At 42.8% G+C, this 15,045-nt stretch overlaps 1 protein-coding gene across 3 annotated transcripts in view; it reads right to left on the reverse strand.

The window, feature by feature from the left end:
- The window catches only part of Hpse2 (heparanase 2 (inactive)), a 449,190-nt gene that overhangs the window by 17,830 nt on the left and 416,315 nt on the right, over positions 1–15,045 (reverse strand). For all 3 annotated transcript variants that reach the window (XM_013017680.1, XM_013017681.1, XM_013017682.1), the window contains 2 exons: positions 13,686–13,831; positions 5,091–5,237 (listed from right to left, as the gene is read on the reverse strand). In XM_013017680.1, coding sequence (XP_012873134.1) covers positions 5,091–5,237; positions 13,686–13,831 — 293 coding nt within the window. The remainder of the gene's footprint in view (positions 1–5,090; positions 5,238–13,685; positions 13,832–15,045) is intronic.

Below are 15,045 nucleotides of genomic sequence, written 5' to 3' on the forward strand. Positions count from 1 at the left end.
GTGACGCTCACACAAGCCACTTAAAGGTCCAAGACTCAGTTTCTTTAACTTTACCGTGGTGCATGGAGTGTGTAAGGGGAGGGCAATAGTTCTTCCAAGTGCTTCTATGGTGGTGTTCTGAAGGTTTAGTGAGACCATGGCTACTTAAATGATTGTAGTCGGCCCCAGTGTTACCATAAAATTGAGTGTTCACACAGTGGCCACTCCTTTCCCCAAGGTCTTTAAACATTGGACATCCTTTGGTCCAGACAGCTTAGTCACAGGCTAAATGAGGGCAAGAGACAGACCAGATCACCTCAAAATGTCATTCCACCCCAGAATTCTTAGCATCTGCCAGTTCCCTCAGGCCAGGATCTTACAACAGTCAGTGTGATGAAAGTTGTTTCCTTCTTTTCTAAGTTTAGGATTATTTCCCCTCTTAATAGAATTGAAGACACAGGGAAGCATCTTAGGATCTGGCCTGTCATGTTTTCTGATTTTGGCTTTTACCTGTACAGGTAAGCCCTCTTATTTTTGGATATAAGTTGGCTTTTTATTTTTAAAGCTCAACTTCATGTTGTTTCTGTTTGCTGAGAGATATAAGAGATAGTCATCAGGTAGAACCAGTTCCCTATAGGAAAATGTACCTTCATTTGTGATCACATGAGGTCATGGGCTGTCTGCCTTCAAGTTTCTCCTCTCTTCTGATTTACCCAGAATTGGGCCATTGTCCCTGGTGTGAATGGGGCTGTCTTCCAGAAAGCTGTGAAATCAGGACAGGGAGGAGCCCACAGCTGGGGATTTTTTTTTCTGGGGAAAAACTAGCCTTCATTACTACTATTTGCTCTTATAATAGTCTTTGTGTGGTCCTTTAGTGGCTTGAAGAAGCTACTTTGCTGGTGTCCACAGAGACCACAGTCTGTGCGTCATGGGGACAGTGGGGAATAGGAGGGAAAGATAGAACTTCAGAGATGGATGGCAAGTGGTACTCTCCTACTTGGCCTCCCACTGAGTGAAAAATCAGAGCACTTCTGGAACGTTGCCCCTCTTCTCACTAACAAGCTCCATGAGAAAGTATGTTCATCAGACCAGGTGAGCCTTAAGAAAATGAGCTTGTTTTGAGGTGCAACTGGTCTTCTTTTAAATTGCACTCTTTTTCCTCCCTGTCATTCTGAATCTTCTAGACTTGGATGTAGTCCTAGTAGTATCTGAAGAAAGTCCTCATGTTACCTTAGTTTTCTTCTCTGAACTAAATCTCCCATTCCCTCTGGGGATCTCTTGAAGAATGTGCATTCTACATACAGAACATCCTTTAATTGCAGACAGTGAAGCTTCTAAAACTTCTACCCAACAGAGAAAAGAGTACCCTCCTCTTTCTGGTTCCTAGAGCGAGACATTCTACAATGAGTACTATAATCTCTTATACAAGGAATTGAGACTTGTGTGTGGGAGTGGGGGGGGGGTGGTCTTGGGATTGATTTGCCATGAAATTGAAAGCAGGAGACTTCACCCTGAACTTAGCTGCCCAGAAAGTGTCTGATTAGTAGCCACCCAGTGCTTCCTATGTGAGAGCTGACATACAAGTTCTAGGTTCACGTGAAGATACCGTTTCTTTCTGAAATTCGAATTCTCCAGCCTTAATGGCAATTATATGAGAATGAGAATCATCCATGTTCTCAATCCTCTCTCCTGAAACACAAGATAGAAATGCCTAACTGATGGCTTGAATGTAACATGGGCTGGCTTTATATCTTCTTCCTCCAGATAGAAATAATTACATGTTTCCTTGCCTCCAGAACTTTCCATCCTCTTCTAAACTAATATGGCTTCAGTCTGTAGCAGGGAACACAGAATCTGGCCCCAGAAGCTTATTTTAAAAAAAGAAAAAGAAAAAGACAGCAAAGACTGAAATGGCTTCTCGAGTTTCCTTTCATCGTTTTCTGCATAGTCTGCTTCAGTAATAACACACACTTTCTGGGAGGCCCCAGCCAGAACCACAAAGGGTTCTGGTTCTATGTAGTTGGTAGGCAGAGCACATGGCATGGTTTCTAACATGATAGTCCCTTACTGGCAGCTTATAGTCCAAGATGGCAGAGGACAGGATGAGAAGGACGAGGGTATAGAACAGAAAAGGTGACAGATTAGGAGTGGCTTATAGGACAAGAGAGGAGTCATGAATTTTGGGCCCAATGTTTCACAGTGAATTAGTAGTACAATTAGGTTCTAGAGACTAGTTGTCTTTACCTCCAATCCCAAATTCTCTAATACAACTTGCATGTATGTGGATGCGTGGGCATGTGGGATTTTCATGCGGAGAAGGCTTTGTTTCATCTGCATATTATTACTTGATTCTTACAAGAATCTGAGCTTAGATTGCACAGATAAGTGGCAGCATCTGGCGCTACATTCTGGCCTTCTGATTCTAGCCCCATGGTCCCCCTGACTACAGGGCAGTACTCGTTGATCTCAGTGGGTTTTTTACCAAAGTCCTTCTTTAGGATTCCAGTGGAATGAAGCTCCCTTTGTCCTTGTCCTTCTTCTACACTCTTAACAAAGTTTTAACACAATCCTCACTAATCCACTGACAAGATAAAGTGCAGGGCAGCAAAGGGTGAACATCCACTCAACTCACCCATAGCCCGTGAGACTCAGTCACTTGGGGCACCCTTGGTAAGTCAAGGCCTTGATATGGCAGGTTACAGTAGCAGGGGAATAACATGGTAGACAGCAATAGGGCTGGGATAAATAGGTTGGAGTCTATACAATTGGTTGGTGGGGAAATTAGCTCATAAAAATGCTGCCCTTTAACTACCATTTTCTCCTGCACCACAGTTTAATTTTTTCTAATTCTCAGCATGCCTATCGACTGTAATTTTAACACATATTTTGCTAAAGCATTATCTTAAAAAATTCTGAGATGAATCTTCTTTTAAACAGCATTTGTAGTGAGACTGACTGATACCCTTTCCTCAACTGGCTAGTGTTTTCAGTTGAGGAAAAGGAGGGCAGTTGGCATTTATTGAGCACTCACTATGTATCAGGAACTTTCCATGGATGACCTCAATTCATTTGCTCCACATGAGAGGAAACTGAGGCTTTTAGGGGAGTGGCACACAATTTCTCTTGTGCACAGTGCAGACTGACGTCTTGGGTCTATTGGGTTAAAGTCTTTGGCTAGTCTCCTCCCATAGTTCACATGGTCTTCCTGGTACTGGATAGATAGGCCCAGCTTCTAAGATCTTTGTATTTATGGGACCTTAACTTGTCACATCACTGCTGAGGAGTCAGTGATTTTGTTGCCCGAAATGACTTTGCAGATCGATATTGAATGGTGTTGGGAGACTTAAATGCACTCATGGCCATCCAGAAACCAGACCCATGATGAGTATTTTAGGGTTGCCAGGGTCCTTGCCAAATACACAGACTTCTGCAGATGTGGAAACTGAGGCAAAGGGATTAGGATTATAGGATATGCCTGGACCACACAATTATTTAGTGGTGAAGCTGGGACTAGAACTACGTTTCCAGCCTTGGATAGAGGCTGGGAATTCAGCATATTAGTTGCAAATGATAGGAAGGCAGAGAGAAAGCAGAGAACATATTCCAAAGGGTCCTGCTGATACAGATAGGATTGGGAAGACAGAAAAAGTAGAAGCCAAGAATGTAGGCAGCATGAAGACGCATGTTAAAATACAGATCTAGGGTGGGCCAAAGAGACGCAGTAAGTGACTTCCCAGATGGTTTTGTCCCCATTGCACATACAGTTGGGAGCCAAATGCAAGCCACCAAGGTTGCAGTGAAACAGTGAACAATTATAGCACAAATATTTGCGGGCAGCTGTGGGAGTGCAAGCCACCTGCTCCAAGTTTACAGCTTTGTTAAACTTGGTAAACATTAAAAATGGAACGGGAACGCCCCCAGTCTGCAGAGCACCCCCTACCCTTCCTGAGAGGCCTTGCTCAGGGAGCTGGTGGCCTTGCCCTTGACCAGGTCTTTCTCCCTGCTGCTGAGAGCTGCTTTCTTTGGTACATCAGTGCTGCCGATAGTTTCTAGGAGAGATTGAGGGAGAGAAGGGAGCATCACAGAGTGATGCATTTAACTTTTGGAGGGGCCACAGAGCCTCCAGCATTTGGCCTCCTTCTGCTGTTCAGATGGAGAAGCTGAGACCAAGTGGTAGATATACCCAAGGGGCAGAACTGACACCTTTTAAAAAAGTTTTGGTCTAAGACCGAGACTTGAATTGGGTACCTGATGCTTTTGTTCAATGGCTAGTGCTTAACCAACTGAACCATGTCTCAAACCACCTCCCACACCTTTTTTTAAAAAAAAATACCAGTCTTGGGGCTTGAATTTAGGGCCTTGTTCTCTTACTTAGCTTTTTCCACACAAGGCTAGTGTTCTACCGCTTGAGCCATGCCTCCAGTTCTGGCTTTTTGGTAGTTCATTGCAGATAAAGTGTCTCATGGACTTTTTATTGCCTGAGTTGGCTTTGAACTGGGGTCTTCAGATCTCAGCTTCCTGAGTAGTTAGAATTATTGGCCTGAGTGACTGGCACTTGGCTTCAGAACTGACTCTTGACCTCTGAACTTTTGATCCTTTCTTCTGGTGCTTCCTCCTCTAAAGCTCATGAAGTGTGTAGATGGTGAGGAATAAATAAGAGTCACAACATGACAGAAAGTGACAGCAGGTGGGGACAAGGGGCTCAACTGCCAACATTTGTGGTTGTTCCATGAACAAGGGCACTGTTGGCATTTAGCAAGAAAGTTCTCAAGGTTTCTAAATAGCCTGCAATGTGATAATCCAGCATAATGAAGAGCTGTCTTGCTCAAATTCCAGGAGTACCCTCTCCTTGAGAAATATTTTGCCCATCATTTGACCTTACAGTTGTGGAATCTAAACAAGGGGATTGAGGGGCGTTTGGCCAGGGTCCCAGTGTGAATCTGAAGTGCCCTCACTCCACATCACCCTGTTCTACTTCAGCCCACTGAGCTCGAGAGTGAATTAGTAGCTAGCAATGGTGGTATGGTGGCTTCAGTAGAGGATGACTCTAATTACCTCCTTGCTCAGCTCCTGTGCACTTGCTGCTAAGCTAGGTCCAGGCCAGCACTTACTTGGACTTCAGGCCCTCCTGTCCATAGGGCTGCAGCAGATACTGGTGCACAAGCTTGTCCCTGAGTGTCCCAGCCAATTTGATTTTCTTTCTTGATCGATGTAGGTTGATAATAAAAAGTGTAATGGACCCACGCACGTAGTTATGGCTGAGATGGAGAGAGAGAGAGAAAGGAAAAGATGGAAACAAAACGGTTAGTTAGATGCTCCTAAATAATTTATAGGCTGCCTAAAACAGGACCACCCCAGAAAAGAATACTTGTTTTATGGATGTTGGCCACAATAGGCCTTCAAGACAGGAAAGCCTTGTTACTGTGGTTTCCTGAAAAGAAGAAATCCACTTCCCACCAATTTCTTTAGGTTTTGTTTAAATTTATTGTATTGATTTTTTTAAAGCAAATATAATGCATATATTTTTCTGAGTATGGAAGTAAAACATAATGATTGCCAAAAACAAACCCATCTACCAAAAATGAAAATAGAAAAAAAAGTACAGGGAAACAGAAAGCAAGAAAGAAAATTTCCTATACTCATAGCATCTTTAGATAGGATAACATTTTGGAAAACATCCACTATTTTTTAGTTATTAATTTAATAAACATGTATTAAGTACTTTGACACATGCTAATATATCAGTTTTTATATAATTGGGATCACGTTATTCATACAGCTTTTTTCTGTTAATGAGCATCTAAGACATGTCCTCGTGCTGTAATAGATTCTTTGTCTTCTAGAAGAATGCTAAGGTTTTCAATTGCGGGAGGATGGCATCATTTGTTTAGCCAATCATCTTCTTGCACAGAATCATGTTGCTTTACAATGTTTTTACCATTGTCAATTGTCATGAAAGGTCTCATTGTACATAAACACTTTTTTGCATTTTTTGATTATTTTTCCATTTCTTTTTTTTTTTTTTGTCGGTCATGGGGCTTGAACTCTGGGCCTGGGCGCTGTCCCTGCGCTCTTCAGCTCAAGGCGAGCGCTTTACTGCTTGAGCCACAGCGCCATTCATTTTTTGAGGCAGGGTATCACTATACAGCCAAGGTTGGCCTTAAACTTGTGATCCTCTGTCTCAGCCTCCACAGTGTTGGATTTCAGAAGGGGATCACTATGCCCATTTTACATGATGATGCTTTTTGATGGAATCATTAGGCCAAGTGGAATGTAAATTGCATGATGCCTCATTAAGTTTTTAAGTTTGTTCCCCATGGTACCTCCTCCCGGTGAGAAGATCTGATGTCCTTGCTCTGATGAACTCCAAAATGATCCCATGATTTTCCTTATCCAATGAAATATGAGCTGAACTATTAAGACTTCTGGGTAGAGGCTTTAGGAACCAGCCCATGCTTTGCCATGTTTTGTTTTCTTCTGCTAGGAGACTGATGAGTTATTTTCTGTTGTTGTTTGTTACATTGCTTTTGATTTTCCCTTCCAGAGATAGTGAAATCTTGCTGCCTTAGCCTCCCTGGTACTTGCATTATAGGTGTGTACCACCTCATCTGGTCTCACAATATTTTCGATGGAGGCTATACTATTGCCATGAATACAGAGTAGAGCTTCAGCTGAGTTTTGTTGGGCAATTAGTGTGAATGAGAAATAAGTTCTGTTTTTTTTTGGGTGCTACAGAGTTTGGGTGATTCTTTGTTATCACAGTGTAGCTCATTGATTCTGGCATACACATTTTAAAAAATATTGATATCAACTCTCTAGAAAGTTTCTAGCAGTTTGCTTCTGCCAGCTCTGTACGATTACACTCTTTGCCTCGTACCTGCAAGAATATCAGATACTAATCTTTTAAAATAACCTGTCAACCTTGGAGGTAAATATGGGCTATGAATGTTGTATTAATTTGTGTGTTTTTTTTAGTTCACATTAGGATACAGCATTTTTTCATTTGCCCACTTTGTTCCATCAACTCTTTTGTAAACACTATTCATATCCTTTGCCTATTTTAATTGATTTATTAAAACTATTTATTTATGAAAGATAGCAATCCTTTGTATACATGTGTTATAAAAGCTCCCCATTTTCTTTGGCTGTTTCAGTTTGATGGCAGTGTATTCTGATGCAGAACAGGTTTTGGAGACAAATTTATTTATCACTTTTTTGATTCCTGCTTTGGCTGTTTTACCTCAAAGCATAACACTCGTCACCATTTTGGAACCATTTAAAACCAGCACAGGATGTCCAGAACCCTGGGAGAACTATATGCCTACATGCAAGAGCTTTTTCAGTGTGTATCCACAAAACTATAATGATTTCCTTCACTCTGTAGGAAAGACTTTGTTTCTAAAGGGTCCCTTAGGGCCCCATCTGGATGAGTTAATGAGAGGAAACAGAAAAAAAAATGACCCAGCCCAACCTTCAAAGGAGAGGTTCGGAGAAACTCCAAGTCGACTTTGCCCAGAGGAAAACATCACTCCTTGCAGACACTGTCCCTTGAACCCTGAGTCACTCAACCCTGCTTCTAAAGGTGCTAATTAAGAGTTGAACAGCCAAGGGCAGGTCAGTATGATAACTTGGGATTAAAAAAAAAGAAGCACAGTTTCCAGGACGCTTCCTGGAAGAGATTACAGTTCAGTTGGCCAATGAGTTGGGTTTGAACTAGTTTTGTAGTGCCACCATGGAGACGAAGAAGAGGAGGAGGAGGAGGATGAAGAAGTGGAGGAAAAGAGGAGATGGAGGAGGAGGAGGAGGAGGAGGAGGAGGAGGAGGAGACCCCCATCCTACTGGTTGTATGTCAGATGACTTTTCTTGTGTCTATGGGAGGGTTTGTTACTGTGCTCAAAGCTTTTTGGATGCCTGCATTTCTGTTCTGATAAAGTATTAAATGGCTCCCCTATGCAGTCCCTCTTAATCTCCTGCAGCATATGAATTTGCTTTTGTAGCCAAATGAGTCAGAAGAGGATAGAAATGGATTCGAGCAGATTTGTGTCACCAGAGCTCTGAAGAAAGATGTTGGCAAGCCTGTGTTGGTGCTGATCATCACTGGAGAAGAACACCAAGTAAACCCCATGGGTGGGCTTTCTGCCTAGCTTGGCTATGTGCAATGGAGGAGGTCACCATTATATACTCTAAGCTTCCATATGTAAACTAAATAGGCATGGGCAGGTGCCCATTCAAACTGCAGTAATCTTTTGGAAATGACCGTATCACACAACACTCTCAAAGGCCAGTGAAGGAGAGAGAGAGAGAGGGAGCGCCATGTGCTTGCGTTTATGAGTTTTTTCCCTCCACAGAGCTGGGGCAGAATGAGCCCGTGGAGACTCAGGAGAGAAGGGTGGGATGTGGGGAAGTATTAGGTGAGAGTGAGACCTGAAGTCGCAGTATTGCTATGGGGAAAGCCAGCCTTCCAAGCTGTTTGGCAGTGGTCTGATTTCCATTGACTCAGTTCTCCTGGGAGATACAAACCAGGACAGCCCAGGGACTTGTGCTCACAGCCTCTCTGGGAACTCACAGAGCCTCCTCAGGTAGAAATTGGCACTGAAGGCTGCATCCGCCATCTCCTCTGCCCTGCTTGGCAGATGGGCAAGGACATGAAGCAGAGGCCTTTGGCTGGGAAGACACATTCTTGGCTAGGGATCCCAGCATCAACCTGAGTGTACTGTGTTCAGAATCCAGATTCCTGAAGAATGTTGATTCTTTGTCCACCGAGAAGTACTCCTGGAGGAATATCTGTTCCCTAAGAAAATGGTGTTTGAAGGCTTGGTCAGCCACTTTTGGCTCTTGGTGGGGTCAAGTCTCTGTGGCTTTTGGTTATCTTCCCGAAGGTCCCTTTGTGAAGCAAAGCTATACTGCTATCTTAGTCGATGTCTCTGTCATGGTGAGACTTTCTCACCAGCTGCCAATCTATGTATCTGGAGTTCATCTTTTCTGGTTGTTTTCTCCCTGCTTGACATCTTCTCTCTGTTGTTATAGGAGGAGGAAGTGAGTCAGAGCGAAGAGGCTGGAATGAGAATACCCTAAATATGAGAGGTGGAACATGGGTATGGAAGGTACATCTTGAGTTCCAGATAGAAAACAGTCATGTTCTAGAAACATCTCCAGTGGAGGCTGGGAGTCTGGGAAAAGAAAGGGAGGATGGTATGTCACAGTTCATGACCAATCCCAGTGAAAGTCAAAGTGCTTGAAAATTCAGTTGGTCCATCGTCTCCATAATCGAATTCAAAGGGTTGGAGTTTGGTAAAAGTCAGGCTCTGTTTTGCCAAATGTTTTTCCTTTTTCTTCTCCCTCTTAATTTCAAAGCCCCTGTGTATTTTGAGGGAAATTTAATCCACATGTTTCTGATTCATTTACACTTAACTCATCAAAATATTGTTTTGTAAGAGTCATTTGATGTCCAAGAAGCCTCAGGAACCATTTTTATGAGCCTTAAAAAAATAACTCCTCCTGAAAAACAGGAAGTCATGTTTTGCCAATAATAAACGAACTTGAACCCAACATGGCTCCATTTCATTTCAACACACACCAGGTTCCCACTGGTTCTGAATGTGGCTAAGGACTTCAACTTCACCCCCACATGGCACATTATCATAACAGCAAGGTCCAATTGATTGTTCTCTGGACAAGATCGAAGGTGAGAAATTTTAAGTCTTCCAGCATCATAACTGGTTAATTCCAGAGCAGAAAGCAGAGAAGCACCTGCTGTTGGTGGCTCTTCAATCAGTCAGGAAAACTAGGCTCTTCTAGGTTAGAAATGACCCACAATACAAAGACTGCCATAAGGGGCAGTGAAGAGATTTTCAGGGAGATCTGAAAAGGATCTGTGTTCAATAGAAAACAGGGCCAAATGACCTGTAAGAATTCTCTCCGAATGAAAAAATAATAATAGTTAGCATCATTAATGTTGTTATTTGCACATAGGTGAGATAACAGAATTTTGGAAATGTAAGAAAATAGCACAATATAAAAGCAGGTATCTGGCAAGCAGCTTGTTATGTAGCATGTGTTTAATACATATTGGTTGCAGGAGCTGTTTTTGTTTTTGTGCTAGTACTGGGGCTTGAACTCAGGACCTCTGTGCTCTTGCATGGCTTTTTCACTCAAGGCTGGCACTCTACCACCTGAGCTATGCCGCCACTGCTGGCTTTTTGCTGGTTAATTGGAGATAAGAGTCTCATGGACTTTCTGCATGAATTGGCTTCAAACCACAGTCCTCAGATCACTGCTTCCAGAGTAGCTAGGATTATAGTCATAAGCCACTGGTGTCCAGATGTTCCTTTGGCTTTGAATATGGAAAATGGCTTACAAATTTGTGTATCACCCTGTGCAGAGGCTATGTTGATCTTCTCTGTGTCATCCCAATTTTATTAACTGTACTTCCCAAACAGGCATCAATGGTTTTCTTTTCTTTTCCTTCCTTCCTTCCTTCCTTCCTTCCTTCCTTCCTTCCTTCCTTCCTTCCTTCCTTCCTTCCTTCCTTCCTTTCTTTCTTTCCTTTTCCATGTGTGTGTTGGGGCTTGAACTCAGGGCCTGGGCACCATCCCTAAGCTCAAGGTTAATGCTCTACCACTTTGAACCACATCTTTATTTCTGGATTTTTGGTAATTAATTGGAGATCAGAATCCCATGGACTTTCCTGTTCAGGCTGGCTTGAACTGTGATCCTCAGATCTCAGCCTCCAGAGTAGCTAAGATTACAGGTGTGAGCCACCAGCCCCCGCAACTGAAGTTGATATTTTAATGTTACTTTCTTTGACTTATTTTATTAGTAAGTTTATGCTTTCTCAACCAGTCTTTGTTTTGATCTAGGGCATTTATTTTTAAACTACTGGTCAGGGCCAATTAGTATGACACTGACATTCCCACTTGGAGACGATTCCGTGACTTTGGCTTCTTCAGCCATGCATAATTTAAAGGCATCAGCAGTGCTTCCTTATGGCTGCTGGGGAAGATGTGAGGCACAGACAGGCCATGGCTCCTAAGGCAGAGGCAGATGCGTTTGTCCTTTCGCTCACCTATCAGGGCACCTGCCCCCTGCAGGAAGGGGACTTGCAATCTTTGGATGAACCTTTTCTTTACAGATCTAATGAGAACCATTTTTCTTGTTAGGTTTATGTGTGACATGACCCAGCAGGGTAGTTCTTGTTTGGGAATTTTTCTATATTCTGAGCTGGAAGCCTACACATGGTCATGTCCTATAACTGTTTTGCTAGGCTTCCAACTATTGAGCTTTTGGAGTGGGTTTATTACCCAAAACATGACTAAAATGGTTCTAATGATTGAAGACACAGGGCTGTGGTTTATGTATACCTAAAACACAGCACAACAGGTGTGTATTTCAAGACTTCATTTGCCAGACATGACCAGTTTTCTGTCTACCTAGTCCATGATTTTGCAGCTCTGTGTCTCTTAGGAGGCAGATTTGCCCTTTGTTCTGTGTCTTCTTTAACATTTGTTGATTTCTGTTTGTTTTTTTTTGGGGGGGGAGAAGAATAGGAGTGGTGGGATGAGGGGTTAACACTGGGGCTTGAACTCAGGGCCTTGAGCTCTTCCTTGGCTTTTTTCACGTAAGGCTGGCTCTCTACCACTTGAGCCACACTCCACTTCCTGAGAGCTATTGGTTCCTTAAACTGGGAAAACAAAGTGATGGGAGGATGGATTGCTGCTCTGATTTTTCAGGTTTACTTCTTAGTTTTGTTTTCCTTCCTGAGTTTGGACTCCTTAACGCTTTCTATCTTAATTTTTCTGGTTGTCTTCTCTACCTCCTCTGCCTTAGCTTGAAGTCTCATGGTAGTGGATGGGAGAATGCCTACTCCCTTTGTAACACCCTCTGGTCCGGCGGATAGAACCATAGGTAGCCAAGAGAATGTAACTATAAACCAGTGGGACATCTTCATGCCCAACTTCTGCCTCCACTTGGGCATTTCTCTCTCAAACATTTACAGGATTATCTTCATGGCAGTTATTCTATTAGACCTAAAAAAATGAGTGAGACAATGGTGTCCTCAGAATATTAGTGACAACTTCCTGTGACAATGTCACTGCAGAACCAGCACTGGGGTGAGTCCTCTGGGGATGATTCTCAAATCCTGCTAACTCTGTACAGTAACTAATATTTCTGCCTTGGGTCTCCAGACAGTCGTAGGAAGCCCACAGACGCTGTTTTCCACCCTGGAGAGAAGGTGCCAAGAGCAATTTTTCTCTTTTGAAGCCCAGGGTCCACCTTTTGGGTGGTTGTCCCAGGGCAGAGACAAGGAAGACAATGTTGCCTTGTGGTGATCAGATAATAATCAAACCATAAAACAGTCACTGTCTGTCAGGTAAGGGATTGAGCTTCCTGCTGAGCAAAAGGGATGTTGAAAACCTCTGGCCTCTACCCAAGCCAGCCTCCCCTCCCCTACAATAGGTACTTGTATCTACAGGCAAGACAAATGGCCCATGTCCCTGACCCCCCCCCCCCGCCCAGAGGGAGTCTTTGAAAATTCTTATCATGTAGAACTAACCAGCCTGGCTCCTGTCTCCTCCAGGACAGAGAAAGGAGCATCTGGTGTAATCTGACCAAGGCGGCATTTTTGTGTTTCCCCTCCCCCTCTGATCAGCTCAAATAGACCCAGGGTGGTGGTCTGGCAGGAAGCACTCTCTGCCCCCAGGTTTTCTCTTGCATTAAGAGCAAGAATTTTCCAAGGCAACTTCCTCCTGAACAGGAAGTGATGCGAGAAAAATATCTAGTGGGGCCAGCTAGTTTTGCATTAGGCCCAATTTTAAATATTTCCCTTATATAGCCTTGGTGGTTGAAAGGTTTTAATCTGCCAAACTTTATTTACAAAAAATTCCTTTTTTTTTTTTGTAGTTGATTTTGTTAAAGACAATTCTAATGACAAGCGGTGCTTCAGGTCAAAAAGAGAAGGATAAGTTGTGGATCATTATCTGTTTTCTTCCCTGCCTACACTTCCTTTTTCCCCTCACACTTAAAGTAGCAGAGATGTTTGAAAAAACTGACAACCACTCTCAAGTCAGCACGACTTGAACTTTCTTTGTGAGGGGGTCCTGGTTTGAGTGCACCAGTCCCAGGACTTGAGTTCCAGGGGTGTAGTTGCAGCAAGCATCTTTGAAATGGAGCCTTATTTCCTCAAGCTCTGTGGGTGCCTCCTGGGGTGAGGCTTGGCCTGTTGTTTTGGCCCAGGCACAAGTTAACAAAACCAAAGGAGACAGAAAAAAAAAAAAGAAAGAAAGAAAGAAGGAAGGAAAAAAAATGCTGGTGGGCATTACGTCAACTGGCACGGAGAAAATGCCCAATAAAAATTTGTTGGATGAGTAAGTAAATGAACAAACAGCCTGTACTTTAAGAACCTTTTTACAAATGAATCCTGAGAAAAGTAAAAGCTATTTATCAGCACATGTGGAGAGCATGGTGATTTCAGAGGCGGTTTTCAGATCTAGGAGTATGGCTCAGGCCATAGAGCACTGTCTAACAAGTGCGAGGCCCTGAGTTCAAACTCCAGTATAGCAAAAATTAAAAAAAAATTGAGAGGCAGTTCTTAAGGAAGGTTACTGAATAGAGGTTAAGTCATGAAGGAGTCCCCATGGGTATGAAATTCCAAGTGGGGCTGAAGCCCATGGGGGTGGCCCTCCTGTTCCTTCTCTGTGAAGACTTACTTGTGGTGGTTTGTGCAGTGTGCATAAATCCTTAGTTTGTCCCGGATGACTCGTCCTGGCCGTGGCTTCCGCTGGAGTCCAGCCACGTGTACTGCCAGGACTTTGGGGCCAATCAGGCGCTTGTAAAGGAGAGAGAGCCAGTAGTCCTGAGGAGAAGAGAGAGGAGGAGAGTCAGGAAGGGAACATCACTTAGGTGTTCTGGAAAAGTGTGACAAAGATACAGGCCAAAAACCACGTTCTACTGTGTATCACATGCTCCCCCAGTGGAGGGCTCACTCAGGGGCGATGATATATATGGGCCCGGGCACTGTCTCACGTGATGTGTTCTATGAACCCAATGGGGAGAGCCAAGGAGTGGGGAACCAGAGAAGTATACAAATAAATCCATTTTTATACAAATGAAATTTCAGCTTTGTGTTTCCTCTCGCTTTGTTACCTTTACCTCCATGCTGGCTCAATGTTTCCTTTTAAGTATAGAATGGTAGGTTTCTAGCTCTCAGGCTTGCCCAAACATGACAATCTCCAAATACTGTCACTAGAAAGAGAGAGGGAGACTAAAGATCTCCCAGGATTCTCAGGTATGATCATAAGGCCAGAAAGGCAAACGTTGGGGTGCTAATTTTTGGTCATCCTCGGTCATCCTCAATATTGTACAGTGAAAAGGATAATTCAAAACTAAAGGACTATATTTTAGCAATTCTAGGTTCCATTTGTACCTGATTAATAAATTCTCATTCTATGCCCAAATGAATGTATCTGAGTGTACAAAAGCCTAGGGACCAATTTCTGTTGTATTTGCCAGTATGGCATTCTGGTTTTGTATTTGATACACATATAAACATTTCCATTTGCATTTCTATTGTGTAAGCTCTTACCATCAACTGTGGGTTAATGGATTTGTAGCACAATATGTAGAATAATTCCTGTTTTCCCATACCCCACCTCTAATTCAGGAATCCAGTGAAATACTATTTACTGCCTCATCTCTGCCTGAATCTTTCCAGGCAGGCATACCTCCTGATGATCTTTGTTTTTTCTCCTTGTGTGATCATTTAGAATATCAGCTGCCTAAAACTTTGTAGTGATTTGTGTAAATTACAACAAAAATCTCAAAGCCCCTTTGCCACACGTGTAGCTCCAAATCTTCCCTGAATACTCAACTGTTTATTTTAATTACTTTTAAGTCACCCAAAGTAGTTATTTAATATAGTCTAATATTTAAAATGTAATATGTTTAATCAGTGCCAATCACCTATGTCATTGGAAACGTTATTTGGTTAATGTACTCTCATTTGGTTATTATTTCTGTGTTTTATTGTTTTTGTAAAAGAATATTTATTGCTATTCTAAAGGTGATGTA

Source organism: Dipodomys ordii, unplaced genomic scaffold (genome assembly GCF_000151885.1).
Source record: "Dipodomys ordii isolate 6190 unplaced genomic scaffold, Dord_2.0 Scaffold36, whole genome shotgun sequence".
NCBI classification, from domain to species: Eukaryota; Metazoa; Chordata; class Mammalia; order Rodentia; family Heteromyidae; genus Dipodomys; species Dipodomys ordii.